Source organism: Saccopteryx leptura, chromosome 1 (assembly GCF_036850995.1).
Source record: "Saccopteryx leptura isolate mSacLep1 chromosome 1, mSacLep1_pri_phased_curated, whole genome shotgun sequence".
Taxonomy (NCBI): Eukaryota; Metazoa; Chordata; class Mammalia; order Chiroptera; family Emballonuridae; genus Saccopteryx; species Saccopteryx leptura.
Genome location: NC_089503.1, coordinates 62,711,007 through 62,730,633, shown reverse-complemented (window position 1 = coordinate 62,730,633; position 19,627 = coordinate 62,711,007). Strand labels below are relative to the sequence as shown.

At 40.2% G+C, this 19,627-nt stretch overlaps 1 protein-coding gene and 1 pseudogene across 4 annotated transcripts in view; both read left to right on the top strand.

The window, feature by feature from the left end:
• Positions 1–19,627, top strand: part of PAK1 (p21 (RAC1) activated kinase 1) — a 162,547-nt gene that overhangs the window by 90,777 nt on the left and 52,143 nt on the right. For all 4 annotated transcript variants that reach the window (XM_066369329.1, XM_066369347.1, XM_066369323.1 and 1 more), the window contains exon 2: positions 9,801–10,011. In XM_066369329.1, the coding sequence (XP_066225426.1) occupies positions 9,822–10,011 (190 nt within the window). In that variant the 5' untranslated portion in view covers positions 9,801–9,821. The remainder of the gene's footprint in view (positions 1–9,800; positions 10,012–19,627) is intronic.
• Positions 11,875–13,409, top strand: LOC136389688 (spindle and kinetochore-associated protein 3 pseudogene; annotated as a pseudogene).

Here is a 19,627-nt window from a genome sequence, read left to right as displayed (position 1 = left end):
TGGCACAATTTAATTAAAGATCAGATTCTCATAAGAAGGTGTCAAGGGCATGCAGTACTCCCCAGTCCTGGGGGGAGTGTGCTCATGCCCAGTCTCAGCTGCTCTGAGCCGTTGGAACTGAGAAATGTGATTAGTATATCAAACAAGTTTTATTTCTTTTTCTTCCTGTCCCTCCTTCATTTTAAATAATGGTCTAAGGGGTTATTAGAGATTATCTAGTTCAGGGGTCCCCAAACTACGGCCCGCAGCCACATGCGGCCCCCTGAGGCCATTTATCCGCCCCTGCGGCACTTCCGGAAGGGGCACCACTTTTATTGGTGGTTAGTGAGAGGAGCACTGTATCTGGCAGCGCCGCAAAGCGCGATGTAGCTCACATACAGTACTACTCCAGTGACGCAGGACGCATGCGTCAGGGCTCCGGAAGCGCGTTATATCACTTGTTACGGCTAGCAGTGACAAATATGGAACCGGACATTGACCATCTCATTAGCCAAAAGCAAGCCCATAGTTCCCATTGAAATACTGGTCAATTTGTTGATTTAAGTTTACTTGTTCTTTATTTTAAATATTGTATTTGTTCCCGTTTTGTTTTTTTACTTTAAAATAAGATATGTGCAGTGTGCATAGGGATTTGTTCATAGTTTTTTTTTATAGCCTGGCCCTCCAACAACCTGAGGGACAGTGAACTGGCCCCCTGTGTAAAAAGTTTGGGGACCCCTGATCTAGTTCATTTCCTTGCCTCTAGAGTGAATAGTGAAGTGTGGTACAGTGGAAAGAGAGGAGGTCTTAGGTACATATTTCATTTCAGGTCCTGCCTTTGCTGCCCACTAGCTATGTGACCCTGGGTGACTGGCAACATCTCTGAGATTTTGTTTCTTCCTACTTGCTCACTGTTTTATTCCCAGCACCTTGCACAGCCTGGCAAACAGTAGGTGATAAAGAAACATTTACATGAACGAATTGAGAAGTGATACCAATTGAACAGATTTCCAAGCTTTCTATAAACTGCTACATGTGATCTAATATGAGTGATTATTCAAGTATCAGTCCCAAATGAAAGCTGAAATCCTATTTGTAAAGACAGTTTATCTCGAAGGTTCTCTGGGGAAACTGCTGTTTTCTTTTTAATCTTTTTTAAATTTATTTTTTATTTTTTAGAATTTTGGAAGTCTCTAGGCAGTTAGAGGACTTCCAAACTTCCCGAATCTCACTGTGTGACTGGGCATCACAGAGTATCCACTGCAGATGGGTGACAGCTGGTCTGTCCTTCAGGCCGCACCTCTGTTTTCATTGTCATCTCTCTACAGCCTTATAGTGTCATCTTTTATTTTTAACCTGAGACATGCACTGCACAGATCTAGAACTGCTTAGAAGGGACCGTTTTTCTAACTGAAAGTGCTGTAAGTGTGCAGAACATAAAAGACCCTCTGTGATCCCTGTGACCTACTTTTTCCTTTTCATGTTATATTCTACCACACTGTATGTACTCTCATACTTATGTTATTCTTGTGGTCTGGGATGCATTTGTCATCATTGCTCTTCATCAAAATCATCTATTTATTTATTTATGATCTGTTTTCTTTGGTCCAGGTACTATACCAATGCCTGGGGCTAACCCAGACTAATTAAATCAGAGCTCTTAATCCACAACTTTTTATTTATTTAGAAAATTAAATTTAACAGGGTGACACTGATCAACAAGAGTACATAGATTTTAGGTAAACGTCTCCACATCATTTGAATAGTCAATTATGTTGTATACCCATTACCCATAGTCAAATCATTTTTTGTCACCTTATATTTGTCCCTTTTTACTCCCTTCCCCCTTTTCCTTCCCCTCCCCCTCGTAACCACTGCACTCTTATCTATGTCCACGATTCTCAGTTTTATATTTCACCTATGTGTGAAATCATACAGTTTTTCTGAATTACTTATTTCACTCAGTATAATGTTCTCCAGGTCCATCCATGTTGTCATAAGTGTCACCATGTCATCATTTCTTATGGCTAAGTACTATTCCAGTGTATATATGTACCACATCTTCTTTATCCAGTCCTCTATTGAGGGATGCTGTGATTGTTTGCATGTCTTTGCCACCGTGAACAATGCTGCAATGAACATGGGGGTACACCTGTCTTTACATACCAATGTTTTCGAGTTTTGGGGGTATATACCCAGTAGAGGGATTGCTGGGTCATATAAGCCTCAACTTTTTATTAGGAAAATTTTCAGGCGTATAGCCTGGTTCAGAGAATTTTATAATGAATACTTATATAACCATCTAGATCCTTCTACCATAAACATTTTTATATACTTGCTTTATTACATCTATTATGTATTATATATTGACATGTATGTTATATGACATCCCTGTGTTCATCCATTAATCAATCTTACTTTTTAAAAATGCATTTCAAAGCAAGTTGTAGATACTTAGTAGACTTCCCTCTAAGTACTTCAGTTGTTATTTTAAAAGGCTCATAGGGATTCTAATAGTCAAAAGTCAAAGACCACTAGTCTGACCTATTTATTCTTTAATATACCTGTACTCTGTTTTTTTTTTTAATTCAGTGAAAGGAGGGTAGGCAGAGAGACAGACTCCCGCATGCACTCTGGCCAGGATCCACTCGGCAAGCTTACTAGAGGGCTATGCTGGGCCCATGTGGGGTGATGCTCTGTTGCTCAGCAGCCAAGCTCTTCTTAGTGCCTGAGGTGGAGGCCATGAGCCATTCTCAGTGCCTGGGGCCTACTCACTCCAATGAAGCCATGGCTGTAGGATGGGAAAAGAGAGAGAGAGAGAGAGAGAGAGAGAGAGAGAAGCAAGAGGGGGAGGGGGAGGGGTGGAGAAGCAGACACAGATGGGCACTTCTCCTGTGTGTCCTGACAGGGAATTGAACCCAGGATATCCACACACTGGGCTGACGCTCTACCAATGACCCAGTTGGCCAAGGCCATACCCTTATTCTTAATACTACCTCATCACCTTAATTCAATATAATTTCCCTTGTTTTGTCTTCTGATATTTTATTGCTTATGACTGTTCCACAGCACTGATTACAAATGGCCTGGCATTGTGGTTTTCTAGGTCCTGTCTCTCCTGCTCTCTAGCCTGTGAGAATTTCTAGGGTGGGGATCACATCTTATTCATTTATTTATTTCCAAATTCCTGGTTTCTGGTATAGTACCTTACATGTAAGTACATAGTAAAAATTTATTGATTTGGATTGTACTTGAATGAAGAACCTGCAACTGCAGCAAAAGGTATATAACTTTCACATGGCAGATACGAGGACCAAGAATTTGTATGTCTTTTCTGGTACTTAGCTCATGGCAGAAATTTGGTAAATATCAATCAAGTCCAGCCCAAACATGTTTATATATTTCTGTATTTGCTATTGGCTATATTTGACTAACCTAAATGTAAATCAGAAATAGCAAAATTCAGGTCAGAAATGTACAAAGGGGCTAGAATTACCTCAAATATATTTGGAAAATCCTTTGGCAGAGAATCTGAAGGCTTGGGTTCTTTTTTTTTTCTTTTCTTTTTCTTTTTGTATTTTTCTGAAGCTGGAAACGGGGAGGCAGTCAGACAGACTCCCGCATGCGCCCGACCTGGATCCACCTGGCACGCCCACCAGGGGGCGATGCTCTGCCCATCCGGGGCATCGCTCTGTCGCGACCAGAGCCACTCTAGCGCCTGGAGCAGAGGCCAAGGAGCCATCCTCAGCACCCGGGCCATCTTTTGCTCCAATAGAGCCTCGGCTGCGGGAGGGGAAGAGAGAGACAGAGAGGAAGGAGAGGGGGAGGGGTGGAGAAGCAGATGGGCGCCTCTGTGTGCCCTGGCCGGGAATCAAACTCAGGACTTCTGCACACCAGGCTGACGCTCTACCACTGAGCCAACCAGCCAGGGCCAAGGCTTGGGTTCTAATTGCCATTTTTAAATTGCTGTGTGATCTTAGGTAATTTTCTTCCTCTTCTTTTTTTAACTTAGTATTTCTATCTGTTATATGAGTTGGTCAGATTAGATGACCTCTAAGATTGCTTCTGGATTTGATGTTATGTGTATCTTAATATCTTTGATTATCTTGGCTCTGTTATACTAGTGGCTGTGGAATCCAGATGTGATAAAGTGGAAAGAAGTAGTTGTTGGTGAGCATGTTCTTGCCCTGAATCTGTGTCTTGTTTCATCCAGTATGTAAAGGACCTTACACATTGTGGCCACTTTAAAAGTATTTTCTTTACCTGCTTTCTACTCTAGCATTAACCTTGATGCTTTTTACAGAAAAAGAGACACAAAATCTTCCCCTCATCGGTTGCTTCTTGACCAGTGTCTGTTTAGAGACTACATAATGGGAAACAACAGACTTAAGCTCATAAGTGAAGGGACTTATGTAGCTGATGAATAACAGAGCCAGGAATTAAACTCTGGTCTCCTGATTTTAACTCCAGCCATCTTTTTACTATATCATCATAACAGTAGTTTTTTGAAAGCTCACAGTAACCCTGTCTTTCTGTCTGTTATATTGGTTTGTTGTCTAGGGTGGATAGAGGGATGCCATCTGAACTATTATTCTACATGTTGGCCTTAGGCCTGGCTTTATACTGTATGTAGCATGTTGGAGGACATTGGTTTGTCATTCTCCCAAATTGGCCTACAGAGACTAGTAGACAATTTAAGATGTGTTTGGTTTCCTTATACAATAGTTGAGTGTATTTCTTCTTTCTCTTCTTAGGATTGATGTTTTGGACTTATTTTTTGTAAACAAAGTTTAAAGTAGTGTAAGTTTTAAAATGTGGTGAATATTGTGCTGAATATAGATGGACAGAATGAACAGTGAGGGGACCTATGAAATGTAAAGGGGGTGAAACTTGTGGAGATACCATCGGAAAGGACTGGCTGGAGGGTTACAGGGAAACTGAAAAAATAATAGAAAAACAGTAAGTCCACCTAAGTTCAGAAGGAAGGATAAGGAAGGCACAAAATTGTGTTCTGTGAGTTGAAGGTACTGGCAGTGTTTAGCATTAAGAAAATAGATTTAGGCCCTGGCCGGTTGGCTCAGCGGTAGAGCGTCGGCCTGGCGTGCGGGGGTCCCGGGTTTGATTCCCAGCCAGGGCACATAGGAGGAACGCCCATTTGCTTCTCCACCCCCCTACCCCCCCTCCTTCCTCTCTGTCTCTCTCTTCCCCTCCCGCAGCCAAGGCTCCATTGGAGCAAGGATGGCCCGGGTGCTGGGATGGCTCCTTGGCCTCTGCCCTAGGCGCTAGAGTGGCTCTGGTCGCTGCAGAGCGATGCCCCTGAGGGGCAAAGCATCGCCCCCTGGTGGGCAGAGCAGCGCCCCTGGTGGGCGTTCCGGGTGGATCCCGGTCGGGCGCATGCGGGAGTCTGTCTGACTGTCTCTCCCCGTTTCCGGCTTCGGAAAAAATACAAAAAAAAAAAAAAAAAGAAAAAAAAGAAAATAGATTTAGAAAGCGTCTTTTATTCTTTCACTGTATTAAAAAAATTTTAATTAAAAAATTTTCAATTATAGTTGGCATACACTATTATATATATTAGTCTCAGGTACACAACATAGTGATTACACATTTATATAACTTGCAAAGTGATCAGCCTGATAAGTTTAGCACCCATCTGACACCATACAGCGTTACTACAAAAGTATTGACTATATTCCCTATGCTGTACTTTACATCCCTGCGACTGTGTTTTATAACTGGCAATTTGTGCTTCTTAATCCCTTTGATTTGGGGGGACGATCTTGAAAGATGATTTCAAGAATCTAAAGTTCTGTCTGGGGAAGAGGCAATAATCTTTCCTGAATAGCCCTAAGAAATAGGGTTTAGGACTAATAGATGGAAGTAGTTTTGTTTATCTGTTCACCTATTCTTTTATTTGTTTATTTGTTCAATAAATTCTTATTGATTACCTGTTCTTTGCCAGGTCTGGTGTTGGATATTGAGAAATAAGTAAGACTGAACTTTGTATTTTAAGGGAGTTCATAGCCTAAGGCTGGAGGGCAGTAAAAGGGGAGGCCAATGTGTGAACAAGTGATTCCATGTAGTGTGAGGTAGAACTTCATATAAGTGAGAACTCTCTAAAGGAGGTGACCAAAGATAGAATAAGCTGACTTTTGAGACGGTGGATTTCTTGTCACTGGAGGTTTCAGGCATAGGCTGGATGACCTGGATTATGGTATGGAGAATTCAAACGTTGTGTTCTAACAGCAGGTTTTATGTTTTAAGTAATTTGGAATCTTTTTGAAAGTAGAGCTCTGCCTCCAAGAATTCTTCAAGCCTGGTGAAAAAACTGAGAAATGCAGTAAAGCTGTATCTGAAAGGTTGATGAAGCCTTTATTTGGCACGGTCCTGGGCTGTGGTCCTGAAAGGGAGTTACAGTCAACAAAGTTGTTGGCTGGAGGGGTAAAGAAGGGTCTGCTAGGGGATCAGGTGGCCGTGGGGAGTATCATTATCATTTCGGAACTGGCAGTTGGGAGTGGGAAGGTATTCCTGAGCACTGAGCCAGAAGTTCTCTTTGGGACAGCTGAAGGACTTGAGTTGGGTCTGGTAGGGAAAACAAAAGCAAATCTGAAACTGGAAGAAATGAATGAATCACACACCACCCAGAAGTGAATCTAGATGAACAAGCTTGTCCTTGCTGACTTGATTTCTTTTGTTTAAAAAGAGAAGTAAGGAGCAGTTGGTTTGTCAGAGGAAGGTCAGGATGAATTATACAAAGAAATGAAGTTTGAATTTGACCTTGAAAAATGAGTAAGATTTTTATCATCCAGACGTAGGAGAAATCATTGACCAGAAGCATTGGAGGGGTAGGAGAAGGGTAAAATACTAGAAAGGCAAATTCAGGAGAACAGAGATTTCTGAGGTGTAGTCTGAATGTAAGCTGTATTCAGGTATGGTGGCTTAGTTTGTAAGATGGGTCAATGTCTGATTAGGAAAAACTTTAAAATTTCATCTGTACTGAACTCCTTAATGGTAAGGTATTACTCTTTTTTTTTTTTAAGTGAGAGGAGGGGAGATAGTGAGAATGACTCCTGCATGTACCCTGACTGGGATTTATCTGGCAACCCCTGTATTGGGCTGATGCTCGAATAAAATGAGCTGTTTTTAGCACCTGAGGCTGACACTAGGACCGACTGAGCTCTCCTCAGCTCCTGGACTGACACTTGAACTAATCAAGTCACTGGCTGCTGAAGGGAAGAGAGAGAGAAGGGGGAGAGGGAGTGGGGAGAGAAGCAGATGGTTGTTTCTCCTGTGTGCCCTGACTGGAGATCAAACCTGCCAACTCCATATGCTGGGCTGATGCTCTATCCACTGAGCAAACTGGCCAGGGCCGGTATTACTCTTGATTAATTAAAATATTTGTTGAATCTCCTGTGAGTCAGGTACTGTACTTTTGGCAATTTTAGATTGCAAAGGTGACAAAATGGAGACCACCCTTTGGGGAACATTCTAGCTCTGGGCGAAGACAAGTATAACATAGTAAAAACAAATGTAATAACCTGGAAATAATACCCATCGCCTTGGGATTCTGGAGGAGACACCTTACTCCTTAGAAGTGAGAACATTTCCAAAGGGCATGTGGAGAAAGGATTGCAGGAAAAAAATGAATGCGGGGGATCACTTAGTTCTGCATTTATTAGAAAATGTTAAAATGACTCCTATAGATTTTGATTATAGCATTGGTATCTAAAGCAGTGGTATTCAAATCTGGCTGGCATTGCAATCATTAATTTTTGAGTTGCAGATTTTTGGCCTTAGCTTAGCCATACTAAATCAGAATTTGTGGGTGGGTCAAACCAGGGCATCTTTCTCTCTATATTTTTCTTTTCAGGGCATCTCTATTTTCTAAAAAGCTCTTGGTGGTTATTACGCTTTTTTTTAAAATTAAAAACCTTAGTCTCCAAAACACTTCTGTGTTTGACTTTAAGGACCTTATATTTTAAGTAGTCATGGTTCAAGATATATAATTTCCACTGTAGCATGGAAGAAATTCTGGAAACATTCATGTCTGTGCATTGACACTTATTTGAGGTAATAATATCTATCTTCAATAAAATCATTGCTACCATGTGATAGGGATTATTTTTCCTTTTTAAAAAAAAATTATTTCATTCCTTCTAGTATTTTCCAGAAACATTAGAGATTGCCAGCAAATCCAGCATCATATAGAATAGGATGGTTACTGCATTGACCCATCATATATTTAAAACTAGATCAAGTTTTAGAGGAAGGAAGAGAGTGCAGGAGTGATATAGGCCTGGTGTCAGCAAACTTTTCCTATAAAGAACCAGATAATAAGTTATTTCAGATCTGTGGGCATGCAGTCTCTGTTGCGACCACTCAGCCCTGCCATTGGCATGTGAAAGAAACCATAGACAATAATGTAAATGAATGGGTGTTGCTATATTTCATTAAACTGTTTACAAAACTGCAGCTTTACAGGTTTTGTAACCCTTTTGGTGAGTTTTTTGATGCTCGCTGACCCCTGGGAGTGAGTTTTTTTTTTTAAAAAAATGAAATTAGTTCCAGTTCCAGTTTTATTAACTTAAAATCATGTTTGTTTGATAACCAATTTATGGAAACAAGAGGAACACACAATTGCCTTTTTTTAATGTTGTCTTACACATTTTTAAAATAAATTGTACTCTGGATGGTCAGGAGGCACGAGGATGTACATGAATGTTCGTACTACTCAAAGGGGTAAATACATAGTTGATATAGTGACATAGTCCATTCCAGAGAGGGAATGTGATTTTTTTTTTTAGGTTATAAAATTAGAGTTAGGCAGAGAATTCACTCTTATAGAGCTGTTAGTAGTTTTATTTAATCTTCATGTGAATGAATAAATGGCAAATGAGTTTGTAAGATTTGTATTTTTGGGGTTTGCTCACTTTTAGTGTTGGAAAATGGCGCTAGGCATTTCACCAGGTATGTGATCTGTGAAACTGCAAATTACCTTCCTGCTTGGGAAGGGCCATTGTTACGCTAACGTTTGCTGGAGGAGATGTTTTTGAGCCAGAAAAGTTTTAAAAGGAAGGAGAAAGAGAGGAAGGAGGAGAAGCAGGGAGAAGCCAAGATGGCAGGGAAAGGGAGAAGCCAGTTTTTGCAGAGTAAGAAGCCATGTTGGTAGATGGGGAACCAGAGGTGAGGGGCTTTAGGACTGGTGAGGACTTTGATTCTAGGAGGAACCAGAGAAGATTCTCCTGGTTGTAGAACCGGATAACATGTCAGTAGCTTTGTGAGCTCTGAATGAAGAGGGAAGTGTTTTCCCTGTGTGTTTACTCATTGGCCAGGTAAAGTCTTGAATAAAGGAATGGCCCACCATTCTTTGGCTCCACTGTTTCTTTACCATCTGCCCGAATCCAGTGAGAACCTGCATGTAAATAGCAGTGATGGCCGTGACTACTGGCCCTACAGGCACCCAATAATGAAGGAAATTTTTCTAAAGCTACTAAGTGGCTCTGGGATTCATACTTAGGTTAGCCAGGCCAAATTTCTTTCTTTTAAACTACATCATCATGGTTTTCTGTGCTCTCCAATGCCTTCTAAATAGGGGGATGCAGAGGGAAGCAATTGTGCATTTTCATCAGGTTTGGCACGGAGTAGGTGTTGTATGCTTTAGTCTTGCTGATGGAATACGGTAGTACTCATGGTATGCAGTGGAAGGGCTTGAACTGGGTCCTGGAGCGAGAACTGGATAATTTGGATTCTTTTAAACTTTTCAACACCTGTTTGTTTTGCTCAACAATAATAAAAGTGTTATGTTCTTTTTTTTCTGATTTCAGGAGCTGCTGGTGGTGGTGATAATGTCAAATAACGGCCTAGACATTCAGGATAAACCCCCAGCCCCTCCAATGAGAAACACCAGCACTATGATTGGAGCTGGTAACAAAGACGCTGGAACCCTAAATCATGGTTCCAAACCTCTACCTCCAAATCCAGAGGAGAAGAAAAAGAAGGACCGATTTTACCGATCCATCTTACCTGGAGATAAAAGTACAGTATTTAATTTCTTTCTCATCATTTGTATACTTAAGTTTTTTTTAACCTGAATAAAAGATCTGTTTTTTCCTTGACTTAATTTTCCTTTACTACCTTTTTTCCCTATTAGCTATTTCCCTTGTCTTTCTTTCCTAAAGTGGCTGAAGTCAAATAGAAAATAGACCTATTTTTAAACCCTAACTATTAATTATTCTGAGCAAAATTCTAAGAAAATAATTATGCTCTTGCCAGACATTGGACAATCTGTATATGTTTATTGACTTTTTCAGTTCTTAAACTGTTTATGAACTCTCAAAATGTAAGAAATGTTGACATGTCTTTATTTGGAAAGATTTTCTTCCAAACTAGTTTTATTTGGAATGTCTCTTTTTCAGATTCTTGATCGTCTCTTCTTTATTCATGTGTCTTGAGCTCACACTTGGCTTTGGGGATTAATTATCAGTAAGAAGGGCAAGTAATAGCTTAGGAAAGGAAGCAGGACTCAGCATGAGTTCACTAAGTATAAGTCATACTAGACAGGCTCATTTCCTTTTCATTGGTGAAACTTTTAGAAGAATAATCAGATTTAAACAGTGTATTTGATAAAGTCACTGAAATCCTATGGAAAAGACAATGAAATAGAGGTTTGGCTGTCCATATGGATAGGTGACTTTTGTTTGACATATTCTTCTCCAAATATTTATTTAAGTGTCTATTGATATGAAGTAAAATTCTGACTCATGCTTGCAAGGGCTTTGTTCTTGTGACATGCTGAAGAAATTGGCTTTCTCTCTGTAAATACTTATCATGAGCTTCTGATTTATGTGGTTTTGGTTCAAATCCTAGATTCTTTACTTACTAGCTCTCTTGACCTTAGGTATGTCAGTTAACTCCTTTGACTTTTAGTTTTCTATCTCTAGGAAAGATTGGGATTTTCCTATCTCTAAAACTGGCATAGTATCTTACAGGGTTGTGTGAAGATGACATGCAAAGTTCCTAACACAGTAGCTTCTGCACAGAAGACATGCAAATATTAGTTCCCTTTCTTTTTACTCATTTGTTGAAGGTGGGTTGCATGCCTAGTAGATTACATGACAAAGTTAGAATTGGGATTCTGAAACAGTAGGCCTAATATAACAACCAATGATGAATTGCAGAAAATATCTTGTGTTGTGAAAAAATATAGCTGCATAGCTACAGATTGGGGGAGATGGCAGATGATGGCATCATTAACCAAATAGGAAACACAGGAAGAGGCACACGTCATGAGGGTTGGTGGTTGAGAGCAGGGAAGGTGATGACTTTAAATACTTTGCATTTGAGATGAAAAAATAATTTCAGACACTTTGCATTTGAAATATCTTGACATAGAGCTGTCTATGAAGTAGTGATCTAACAAATAGGAAATAATTATTGAATAACTGAAATGAGAACTACTGAGAACTTTCATTGAGTACATTGGGCTTATGTCTTTGCATGTTTATCCTTTCCCCTACTCTGCCTTCATTGTGAACTCTTTTCAGTTTTGGATAAAAAAGAGATGGGTATGTTGTTTAACTTGCATTTTCTGGCTGATTCATTTATGTAGTAGCTACCAACTTCCTAGACACAGGGGCTATGATGTAGGTGGTGTTACCCTGCCCCGGCACCTTCTTCCACGTATAGCCATTTTGTTTATCCCTCAATTTAGATATATGCTTATTTTTAATATTGTGTTTTTATCAACCATAATTGTTATAAGAGCTCTATAAAGAAGTAGGCCTTCAGCCCAAGTTTCTACATGTAGTGAAGAGGACTTTTAAAATTAAAAATTTAAAGGTTGGGTTTGGCACCAAACATTCAAGTGATTGGCAGGTGCCGCGGCATGGTGTCATTGCCATGGACCCGACCTGAAGCTTCTGTGTGAAGCTGCGGTCCCCGACGGTCACCCTGGACAGGGAGATGGCGCGGCTGCAGTGGGCCCTGGAAGGGAGAACAGCATCTTGGAATATTATCAAATGAGAATTTTATATGACCTTCATTCAGAAGTTTGTATTATAGAGGATGATGTCAATATTCTTGATAAAGCAACTTTGGAAAGTCAAGAAAGCATTGGTTTTTATAAAGGCAACTAATGAAAATAAAATATTCAGTGAATATCATGAAAATAAGAGAATTTTTTCCCCAGAAGTAGGGATGGAATCGATGTGCCCAGAAGAATCAGTGGGTGAACAAGAAGCCATTGACTCTAAACCAGAGTCCACTAGGGATGAAAATCTTCAATAGCCTGATGTGAAGGATGATATGTCTAATTCAAGCAGCCCTGTTTCTGAGAAGATTCTGTGTAGTCCACAACTTTCAGGTTTTGGACTTGAGTGGTACCTGATATCTCAAGTTCCATCAAACTCCCCATAGGTGGTAAAAAACCAAAGGGAAGGGCCAAAAATGTTAACTCCATTTCACAAACAATAACTAATTAAAATACGAAAAACTCCAAAATGGGCACTAAATATGGACGATTTTGTGTGTGTGACTCCTAAATTAGAGCACTTTGGTATTTCTGAATATACTATGTGTTTGAATGAAGATTACACAATGGAACTTAAAAATCTGAAGAATAAGCCTGACTAGGCGGTGGCGCAGTGGATAGTGTGTCGGACTGGGATGCAGAGGATCCAGGGGATGCAGAGGATCCAGGTTTGAAACCCCAAGTTTGCTGGCTTGAGCGCGGGCTCATCTGGTTTGAGCACAGCTCACCAGTTTGAGCCCAAAGTCGCTGGCTTGAGCAAGGGGTCACTCATTCTGCTGTAGCTCCCCAGTCAAGGCACATATGAGAAAGCAATCAAACAACTAAGGTGCCGCAACGAAGAATTGATGCTTCTCATCTTTCTCTCTTCCTGTCTATCTGTCCTATCTGTCCCTCTCTCTGTCTCTCTCTCTGTCTCTGTAAAAAAAAAAAAAGTGAAAAATAAGAGTGAGGAAGCCATAGAAGCAGAACCAGTGTCCAGTGATAGTGCCCCTCCTGGCTTTATGAACCAGCAAATGGAAAAATGTGATGCTGAATATACAATCTCCCTGTCACCTACATTTTGTACTCCTGGTTTGAAAATTCTTTCTACAATGAACAGTACAGCTTTGATATCCACAGGTGATCTATTATCAAAAACAAATAGTTTATCCAACGGTTTGGAAAGGAAAGACTGTACATCCTTAGTTTTCAATTCAGACAAGTACTTTGAGAATTGTGCAGCTCCATCTTTTTCCTGTGATTTCTGCTAATGAGAGTCTGCTCAGAACCTCCAAAAGCAACTCCAATACATTCCAGAAGACATTCACCAGATTTTATCAAAATGCCACCCAAACTTAGCTACTACTTTGGTGAAGTTAAGGCCATGCCACCCAGCAAAGCATTTCTTACTAGATGCAGAGGATAGGACATCTGCGGTGTTGGCAACTGAAAAACTGGTGAGAAAACTCTAGTGGGTCCACCTGTCTATTATAGAAACGGAACAGAATGAGTTGTGAGCAGAGATAGACTTGCTTTGTTTCTCACACTTGCACATTCCCCTGTGTCTTTCTCCCTTTCTAAAAACCAGTCCATATCAAAGGTGACCATGGACACTGATGTCATAATAGGCTTTATATTAAGTTTTGATTTAGTTTAACCTCAGTCTTGTTGACATGTAGCTCAGCTACTCAGTTTTTAAATATCACTATTTCACTGATTTCAAATTTACCCATTCGAATCTAATGGATTGAGTAATACTAGGTGGCAGGATCAAATTTTTTTTTTTTAAGTTTAAAGTGCTACTGTTTGCTACTCAAATAAGGCTACCTCCAGTCTTCTCTGAGCTGGACAGTAACTGCTGTCTGCTAGAGCAGGGCTTCTTCCTTAACCCTGACTCTACCCTCTCCTGTCTCCTCCATGACTGTCCCAGAGTCTCTTCTACCTTTTGTTTCAACATTGCTCCTTTAAAACACAGTTGTTTACAACTGACAGCTTCGTTTAGGAAACGAGGAATTTACAGGCTAAGATAACTGCACTGTGGTGGGTCACAGACATTGGAATCAGGGACTCACCTACTTCTGTTAGGATGTGTGTTTTTCTTTTTTTTCACTCCCAACTTTTCACCTGATGTCAGTTTCATCCTCTCAACACAGCTCTTTCCAACATATGATTGCTGATCTCTCCAAGTTCCCCTCTAGCGGCTGCCCTGCCCACAGACCCTGAGGCCTCACTTTCTCTGGAAAATTCTGATGACTGTTCCTGGACCAGGTGCCCTTGTCTGGGCTGTCGCCTGTGGCCACAGGAATCAGGAGATGAAATGCATCTAGAGCTGTCTGATAGCTTCACACTGTTTTATCAAGCCTAAGATCCTTCCAATTTAAGTATAACTGTACATTACTTTTACCTAATTAAGTTCATGAAAGTATTTTGACAGGCATTTCAGATTATGACCAATGGGAAAATAAGGAACTAGCATATTGTAAAGACCAGTTGAGAATTTGGGAAGAAGCAATTGCCAAGTATCATGACAAGGTGTTTCATAGGCTTAGCCGTGGGGAATTTGATGCAGTAGAGTACCTCTTCTGTGACTGTGCCGTGAAAGTCAAGTGTGAAGACATTGTGCTCTCTTAATTTAGTCAGAAAATTGTCATGAAAACAAAGCTTGATTTATTCCGTGTTCTAAAAATTAAAATTAAAAGGTTGGAATTGTTCTTGCTGACAGACTAAAATTCCTGCCCAGTAGGATCATCAATTAAAAACTTGTGCTTTAAAGGATACCATCAAGAAGGTAAAAAAGATAGCCCACCATATGGGAGAAAAATTTCCCAAATTATATATATGATAACGGATTTATATAAAATATATATATCAATATATCAGAAACTATTATAAATGAACAATAAAAAGACAACTTAACTAAGAAAATGGGCAAAGGATCCGAATACACATCTCTCCAAAGATGATATACAAATGACCAATAAATACATGAAGAGATGCTCATAATCATTAACCATCAAAGAAATGCAAATCAGAACTACATCACACCCACTAGGATGGCAATAACAAAAAGAGATAACAATAGGATGTGGGCAAGGATATAGAGAAACTGGAATCCTTGTACACTGCTGGTGGGAATGTAAAATGGTGTAGTCTAACTGTGGAAAACTCTAGCAGTTCCTCTAAAGGTTAAACATATAGAGTTACCTTATAACACAGAAATGAAAACATATGTTCAGACAAGAACTTGTACATGAATGTTTGTAGTAGCATTATTTATAATAGCCAAAAAATAGAAACAACTCAAATCCAATTGATGAATGGATAAATAAAATGTGGTATATCCATATGAGAAATATTATTTGGTAACAAAGAAATGAAGTCTTGATCCATGCTACCAGATGGGTAAGCCATGAAAACTGTTAGTGAAAGGAGGCAGTCACAAAAGACCACATATTTTATGATTCCTTTTATATGAAATGTTCAAAATGGGCAAATCCATAGACAAAAAGTAGATGAGTGGTTGCCTAGGGCTGTGGAGGAGGCAAACTGGATTGCGGGGTTGGCTAAGTGATATGGGTTTTCTCTTTTGGGTGATGAAACTGTTCTAAAACTGATTGTGGGGATGGTTGCCAGGCTTTGTGAATATATTGATACTAAAAGCCACTGAATTGTACACTATATAGGTGAATTGTTTGGCATATGAATTATATATCAGTAAAGCTCCTTTTAAAAAGTAAGATTCCTGTCTGGAACATCAGATGGAAGCACAGCCTTCAGACACCATTGGGAACTGAGGGAATGACCTTATGTACTGAGTAGGGAGGTGGGGGTCTGGATATCTGGGTTGTAGTCTTGGTTCTCCCATAAGATGGCTGCCTGGTTTGGGTCAGTTACTTTTCTGTAGACTTCAGTGTCTTCATCTAAAATATTAAAATCAATCCAGTGGACATATATACTCATACCTTTGCAATCCTGTAATTAGTAAATGTTATATTGCAAGATGAAGTTGGACCGAGTTATATGAAGATGAAAAGAATCCAGGCCATTGTAAAGTACTTGGATCGTGAAAAAGCTGTAGCCCCCGGAGGTTCTTCAGGAAGTCCTTGCTGAGTGACCTTAGGCCAAATCTGGTCTGAAAGAACATCTCTTACCTCAAGATTAATGCTGCGTCTCTGTAAATTCAAAGCACAGAGGTAGAAAGCGTAGAGTTACAAGAAGGTCTTGTGAGATGATCTAGTAACCTCTCTTTCAGCCCCGAGTTATAGATTTTCCATACTTGCCTGAGCACACAGGTTTAAGATTCTAGATGACTATGATTCATCTGTACATTAAAATGAAAAATTTTTTTGTTTGGAGCTTAATTTTTGTGCATGCTGATGTTGCCATTTAACCAATCAGCATTTGTGACCTGTGCTTTATGCTTAACTTATGGTAGTCTTAGCAAGATACATAGCATCATGGGTGGTCATTGAAGTGGTATGCCCTTCATAAAGCATTTGAGAGTTTATATCAGGTGCATAGAGGAATAGTCTAGAACTGGACTTAGGTAACCTAGGTTGAGTACTACGTCTGACAGTTACTAACTCTGTGATTTTGTTTTTTCCCCAAGTATCTTTAGCTGTAACATGATAATAATCATAATTTACATGTATTTCATACTATTAGTAGACTTTTATCATTTGACATAGTGGGTGTAAAAGCATTTTCTAAACTGTAAAACACTATGCCAATATGAAGTAGGGTTTTTTTTATAACTAAAAACTTCATTTCTTGTTTTACCTGATACCTACAACAACTCATTTTCAGTTGAGGAGTCTGAGAATTAGAGAAAAGTAAATTGTGCAAGGTCTCCCAGCTGGGAAATGGCAGGGATGAGTGTGGAACTAAGTCTTCTTAAAGTATGTGGTACCTCCTAGCATACTATTTCTGTCAGCTGTTCTCAACCCAGGGCGCACACCTGACTCACTCGTGGTGCTCTTAAAAACTACAGGTACCTGGGTTTCACCCAGACTTTTGGATCCAGAATTTCCAGAGGGGTAGCTTTAGGATTCTAAGGAGATCTGGGAGTAGAGTTCTCTGTGGGCTGTGGTGGTGACTGAGATTTGAGTTGGCAATGGGGAGGATGTCTGTGAGCATTACCTAATGCTGACCCCCTGCAGGCTTCAGTGTGCGCCCCGGGGATGCACCATGATGGGAAGAAGCTGTCATCGAGGGCCTGGAAGCGGTGGTGCTGAGCTGCAGAATTCTGTGTGGGAAAGCCTGGATCCTGCGGTTAGGATCTGGAGCCTTTGGTTTATTCTAAGTCCTGCAGCATTTTGTTTGGAATCTTTTTGGCCACATTTTTACAACCAAAGTGGAATTCTCTGAGCTTGGGAAGCATTTAGCAAAGTTAATTTTAAAACTGGACTACATCAATGTTTATCTCTCCAAGTTTGGAGTGTTTTACTGCCTTGAGTTCAGATTAGCTCAGCTGAACCAATGGGAGGTGCTTCTTAAAAATAAATCTTTAAAAAAAAATAAGGCCAATGACTTGTGCTAAAACTTGGATGGCTGTACAGCAACATGGAGTTTTGTAGTGTCAGCTTCATTTCCCATTTTTTAAAAAGCCGAATGGCCTAGGCCAAAGATACAGCTCAAGTCAGGACGTGTGAGGTGGTAAGCTTGTTTTTCCACTTTATGTCCGTAAGCTTGTGATCTCTAGTTACAGGAAATCAGTATGATTTTTTCTGCTTTCTTCTCAGCCAGTTTTCAGTCTTAATGAGTGGGCTGAGAACTATTACCGTATTCCCCCATGTATAAGACACACCCTTTTCTAAAAAATTTGGGGTCTAAAAACTGGGTGCGTCTTATATAGCAGTTGTAGATTATTTTTACTTGCATTTCCCGCTTTTTTGTGCTTGTTTTTTGCGCTCATTGTTGAAGACAGTGATTCATTGTCAGACAACAGATGAGGACAAGCTAATGGATGGGAGTTTTGACAATGATGATGAGTTGTGTGAATTTTATAATGAATAAAACTTGAGTTCAATAACTTTATGTAATACATTTTTTTTCAAATTTTGGTCCCCAAAATTAAGGTGCATCTTATACATGGGGAATATGGTTCTCTGACATCCTCCCCTCCCCTCCCCTCTTTTCCTTTCCCTCCCCCTTTCCTCCCCTCTCCCCTCTTCTCTTTTGTTTTTTAGTCTTTTTTTTGTGACAGAGAAAGAGAGAGAGAGAAAGGGACAGATAGGGACAGACAGGCAGGAAGGGAGAGAGATGAGAAGCATCAATTTTTTGTTTTGGCTCCTTAGTTGTTTATTGATTGCTTTCTCATATGTGCCTTGACCAGGGGTTGGGGGGTGAGATGAGGGAGGAAGCAGCAGACCGAATGACCCCTTGCTCAAGCCAGTGACCTTGGGCTCAAGCTGGTGAGCCTTGCTCAAACCAGATGAGCCCATTCTCAAGCTGGCGACCTTGGTATAAAGCCAGTAGCTACGGCCACCATCACAGCCACTTGGCCCATGCAAGTTTGCATTTGATTTGGACAGATGGTAATGAAACAATGGAGCCAAGAACTGGTGGGCCATTACCTTTAATCCTAGCTTGCACCCGGTGGTCGAGAAATATACACAGTGGGAAAACACTTCCCTTTCCATTCAGGGCTCCCAAAGCCACTGACCCATCTGAGTATTCCTAGAATCAAAGGTTTCTACCTCACTAGTCTTATTCACCTCTGTTCCTCATCGCCTTCTCTCTGCACAAACACTGCACAAACTGGCTTCTCCTTCAGCACTCCGCCATCTTGGCTGCCTCTTCTCTGTAATGCTAATTTCAGGAACTGAGAGAGAGAGCTCCTGGTCTCCCTTATTTTATAGTGTAGAAATTAAAGCCTTTAAGCCAGTATACAAATAAGAAAGTCTCTGATACAAAGCCACTTATCTGAGGCATAAATGGGATTCCTCATAAGAGTGCACCACCCCACATCATGCAACAGTTAAGGGTGTGGGGGAAAGCTTAGTTTTGAAAAGATCTTAGTATTAAAAGGGTGAAAAAGGCTTAGTCTTAAAAGTAAGCCTTCGGCCAGTGGTTCTCAAACTTTTTGAAGTCGGGGCACATTTAAAATCCTACAAATAATTGTAGGCGTACCATATACAAATTTTTGAGAAATATGTTATAATAATTGTGAGGTCAATTGGCAACGGGGAAAGGTCACATGAGGAACCATGCCCGGGAACTTTGGCTGGAACCACCCACATCCATGCGTGCCAAAAGAAACTTCCCAAGAGCCCTTTGAAAAAGAATGACTGTCTGTCAGCCAATGAAATTTTGCCATGTCATATCAACTCGACCACCCTACCGATGCTATAAATTACCCCCCTGGGTGGGAGAATCCGCTTGACTTCTGGCCCCTGTCTCCCGGACCAGAGAACCTTGTCCGGGAAGCACTCTGCTAAATAAAGCTTTTGCTTATCCACACTTGGTGGCTATGCCCTTCTTTCTTCCACGGTGGGGAAAATACCTTACAATAATTAAGTCAAATATTAAAGAAAAAAATTATGAAGTCCAAGCATGCTTTTATGGTAATTAAATGAAATAAATATGACAAAAATAAATTTATTCTGACATTAAAAAACATTTTTATGTTACATTTTTTGTCAT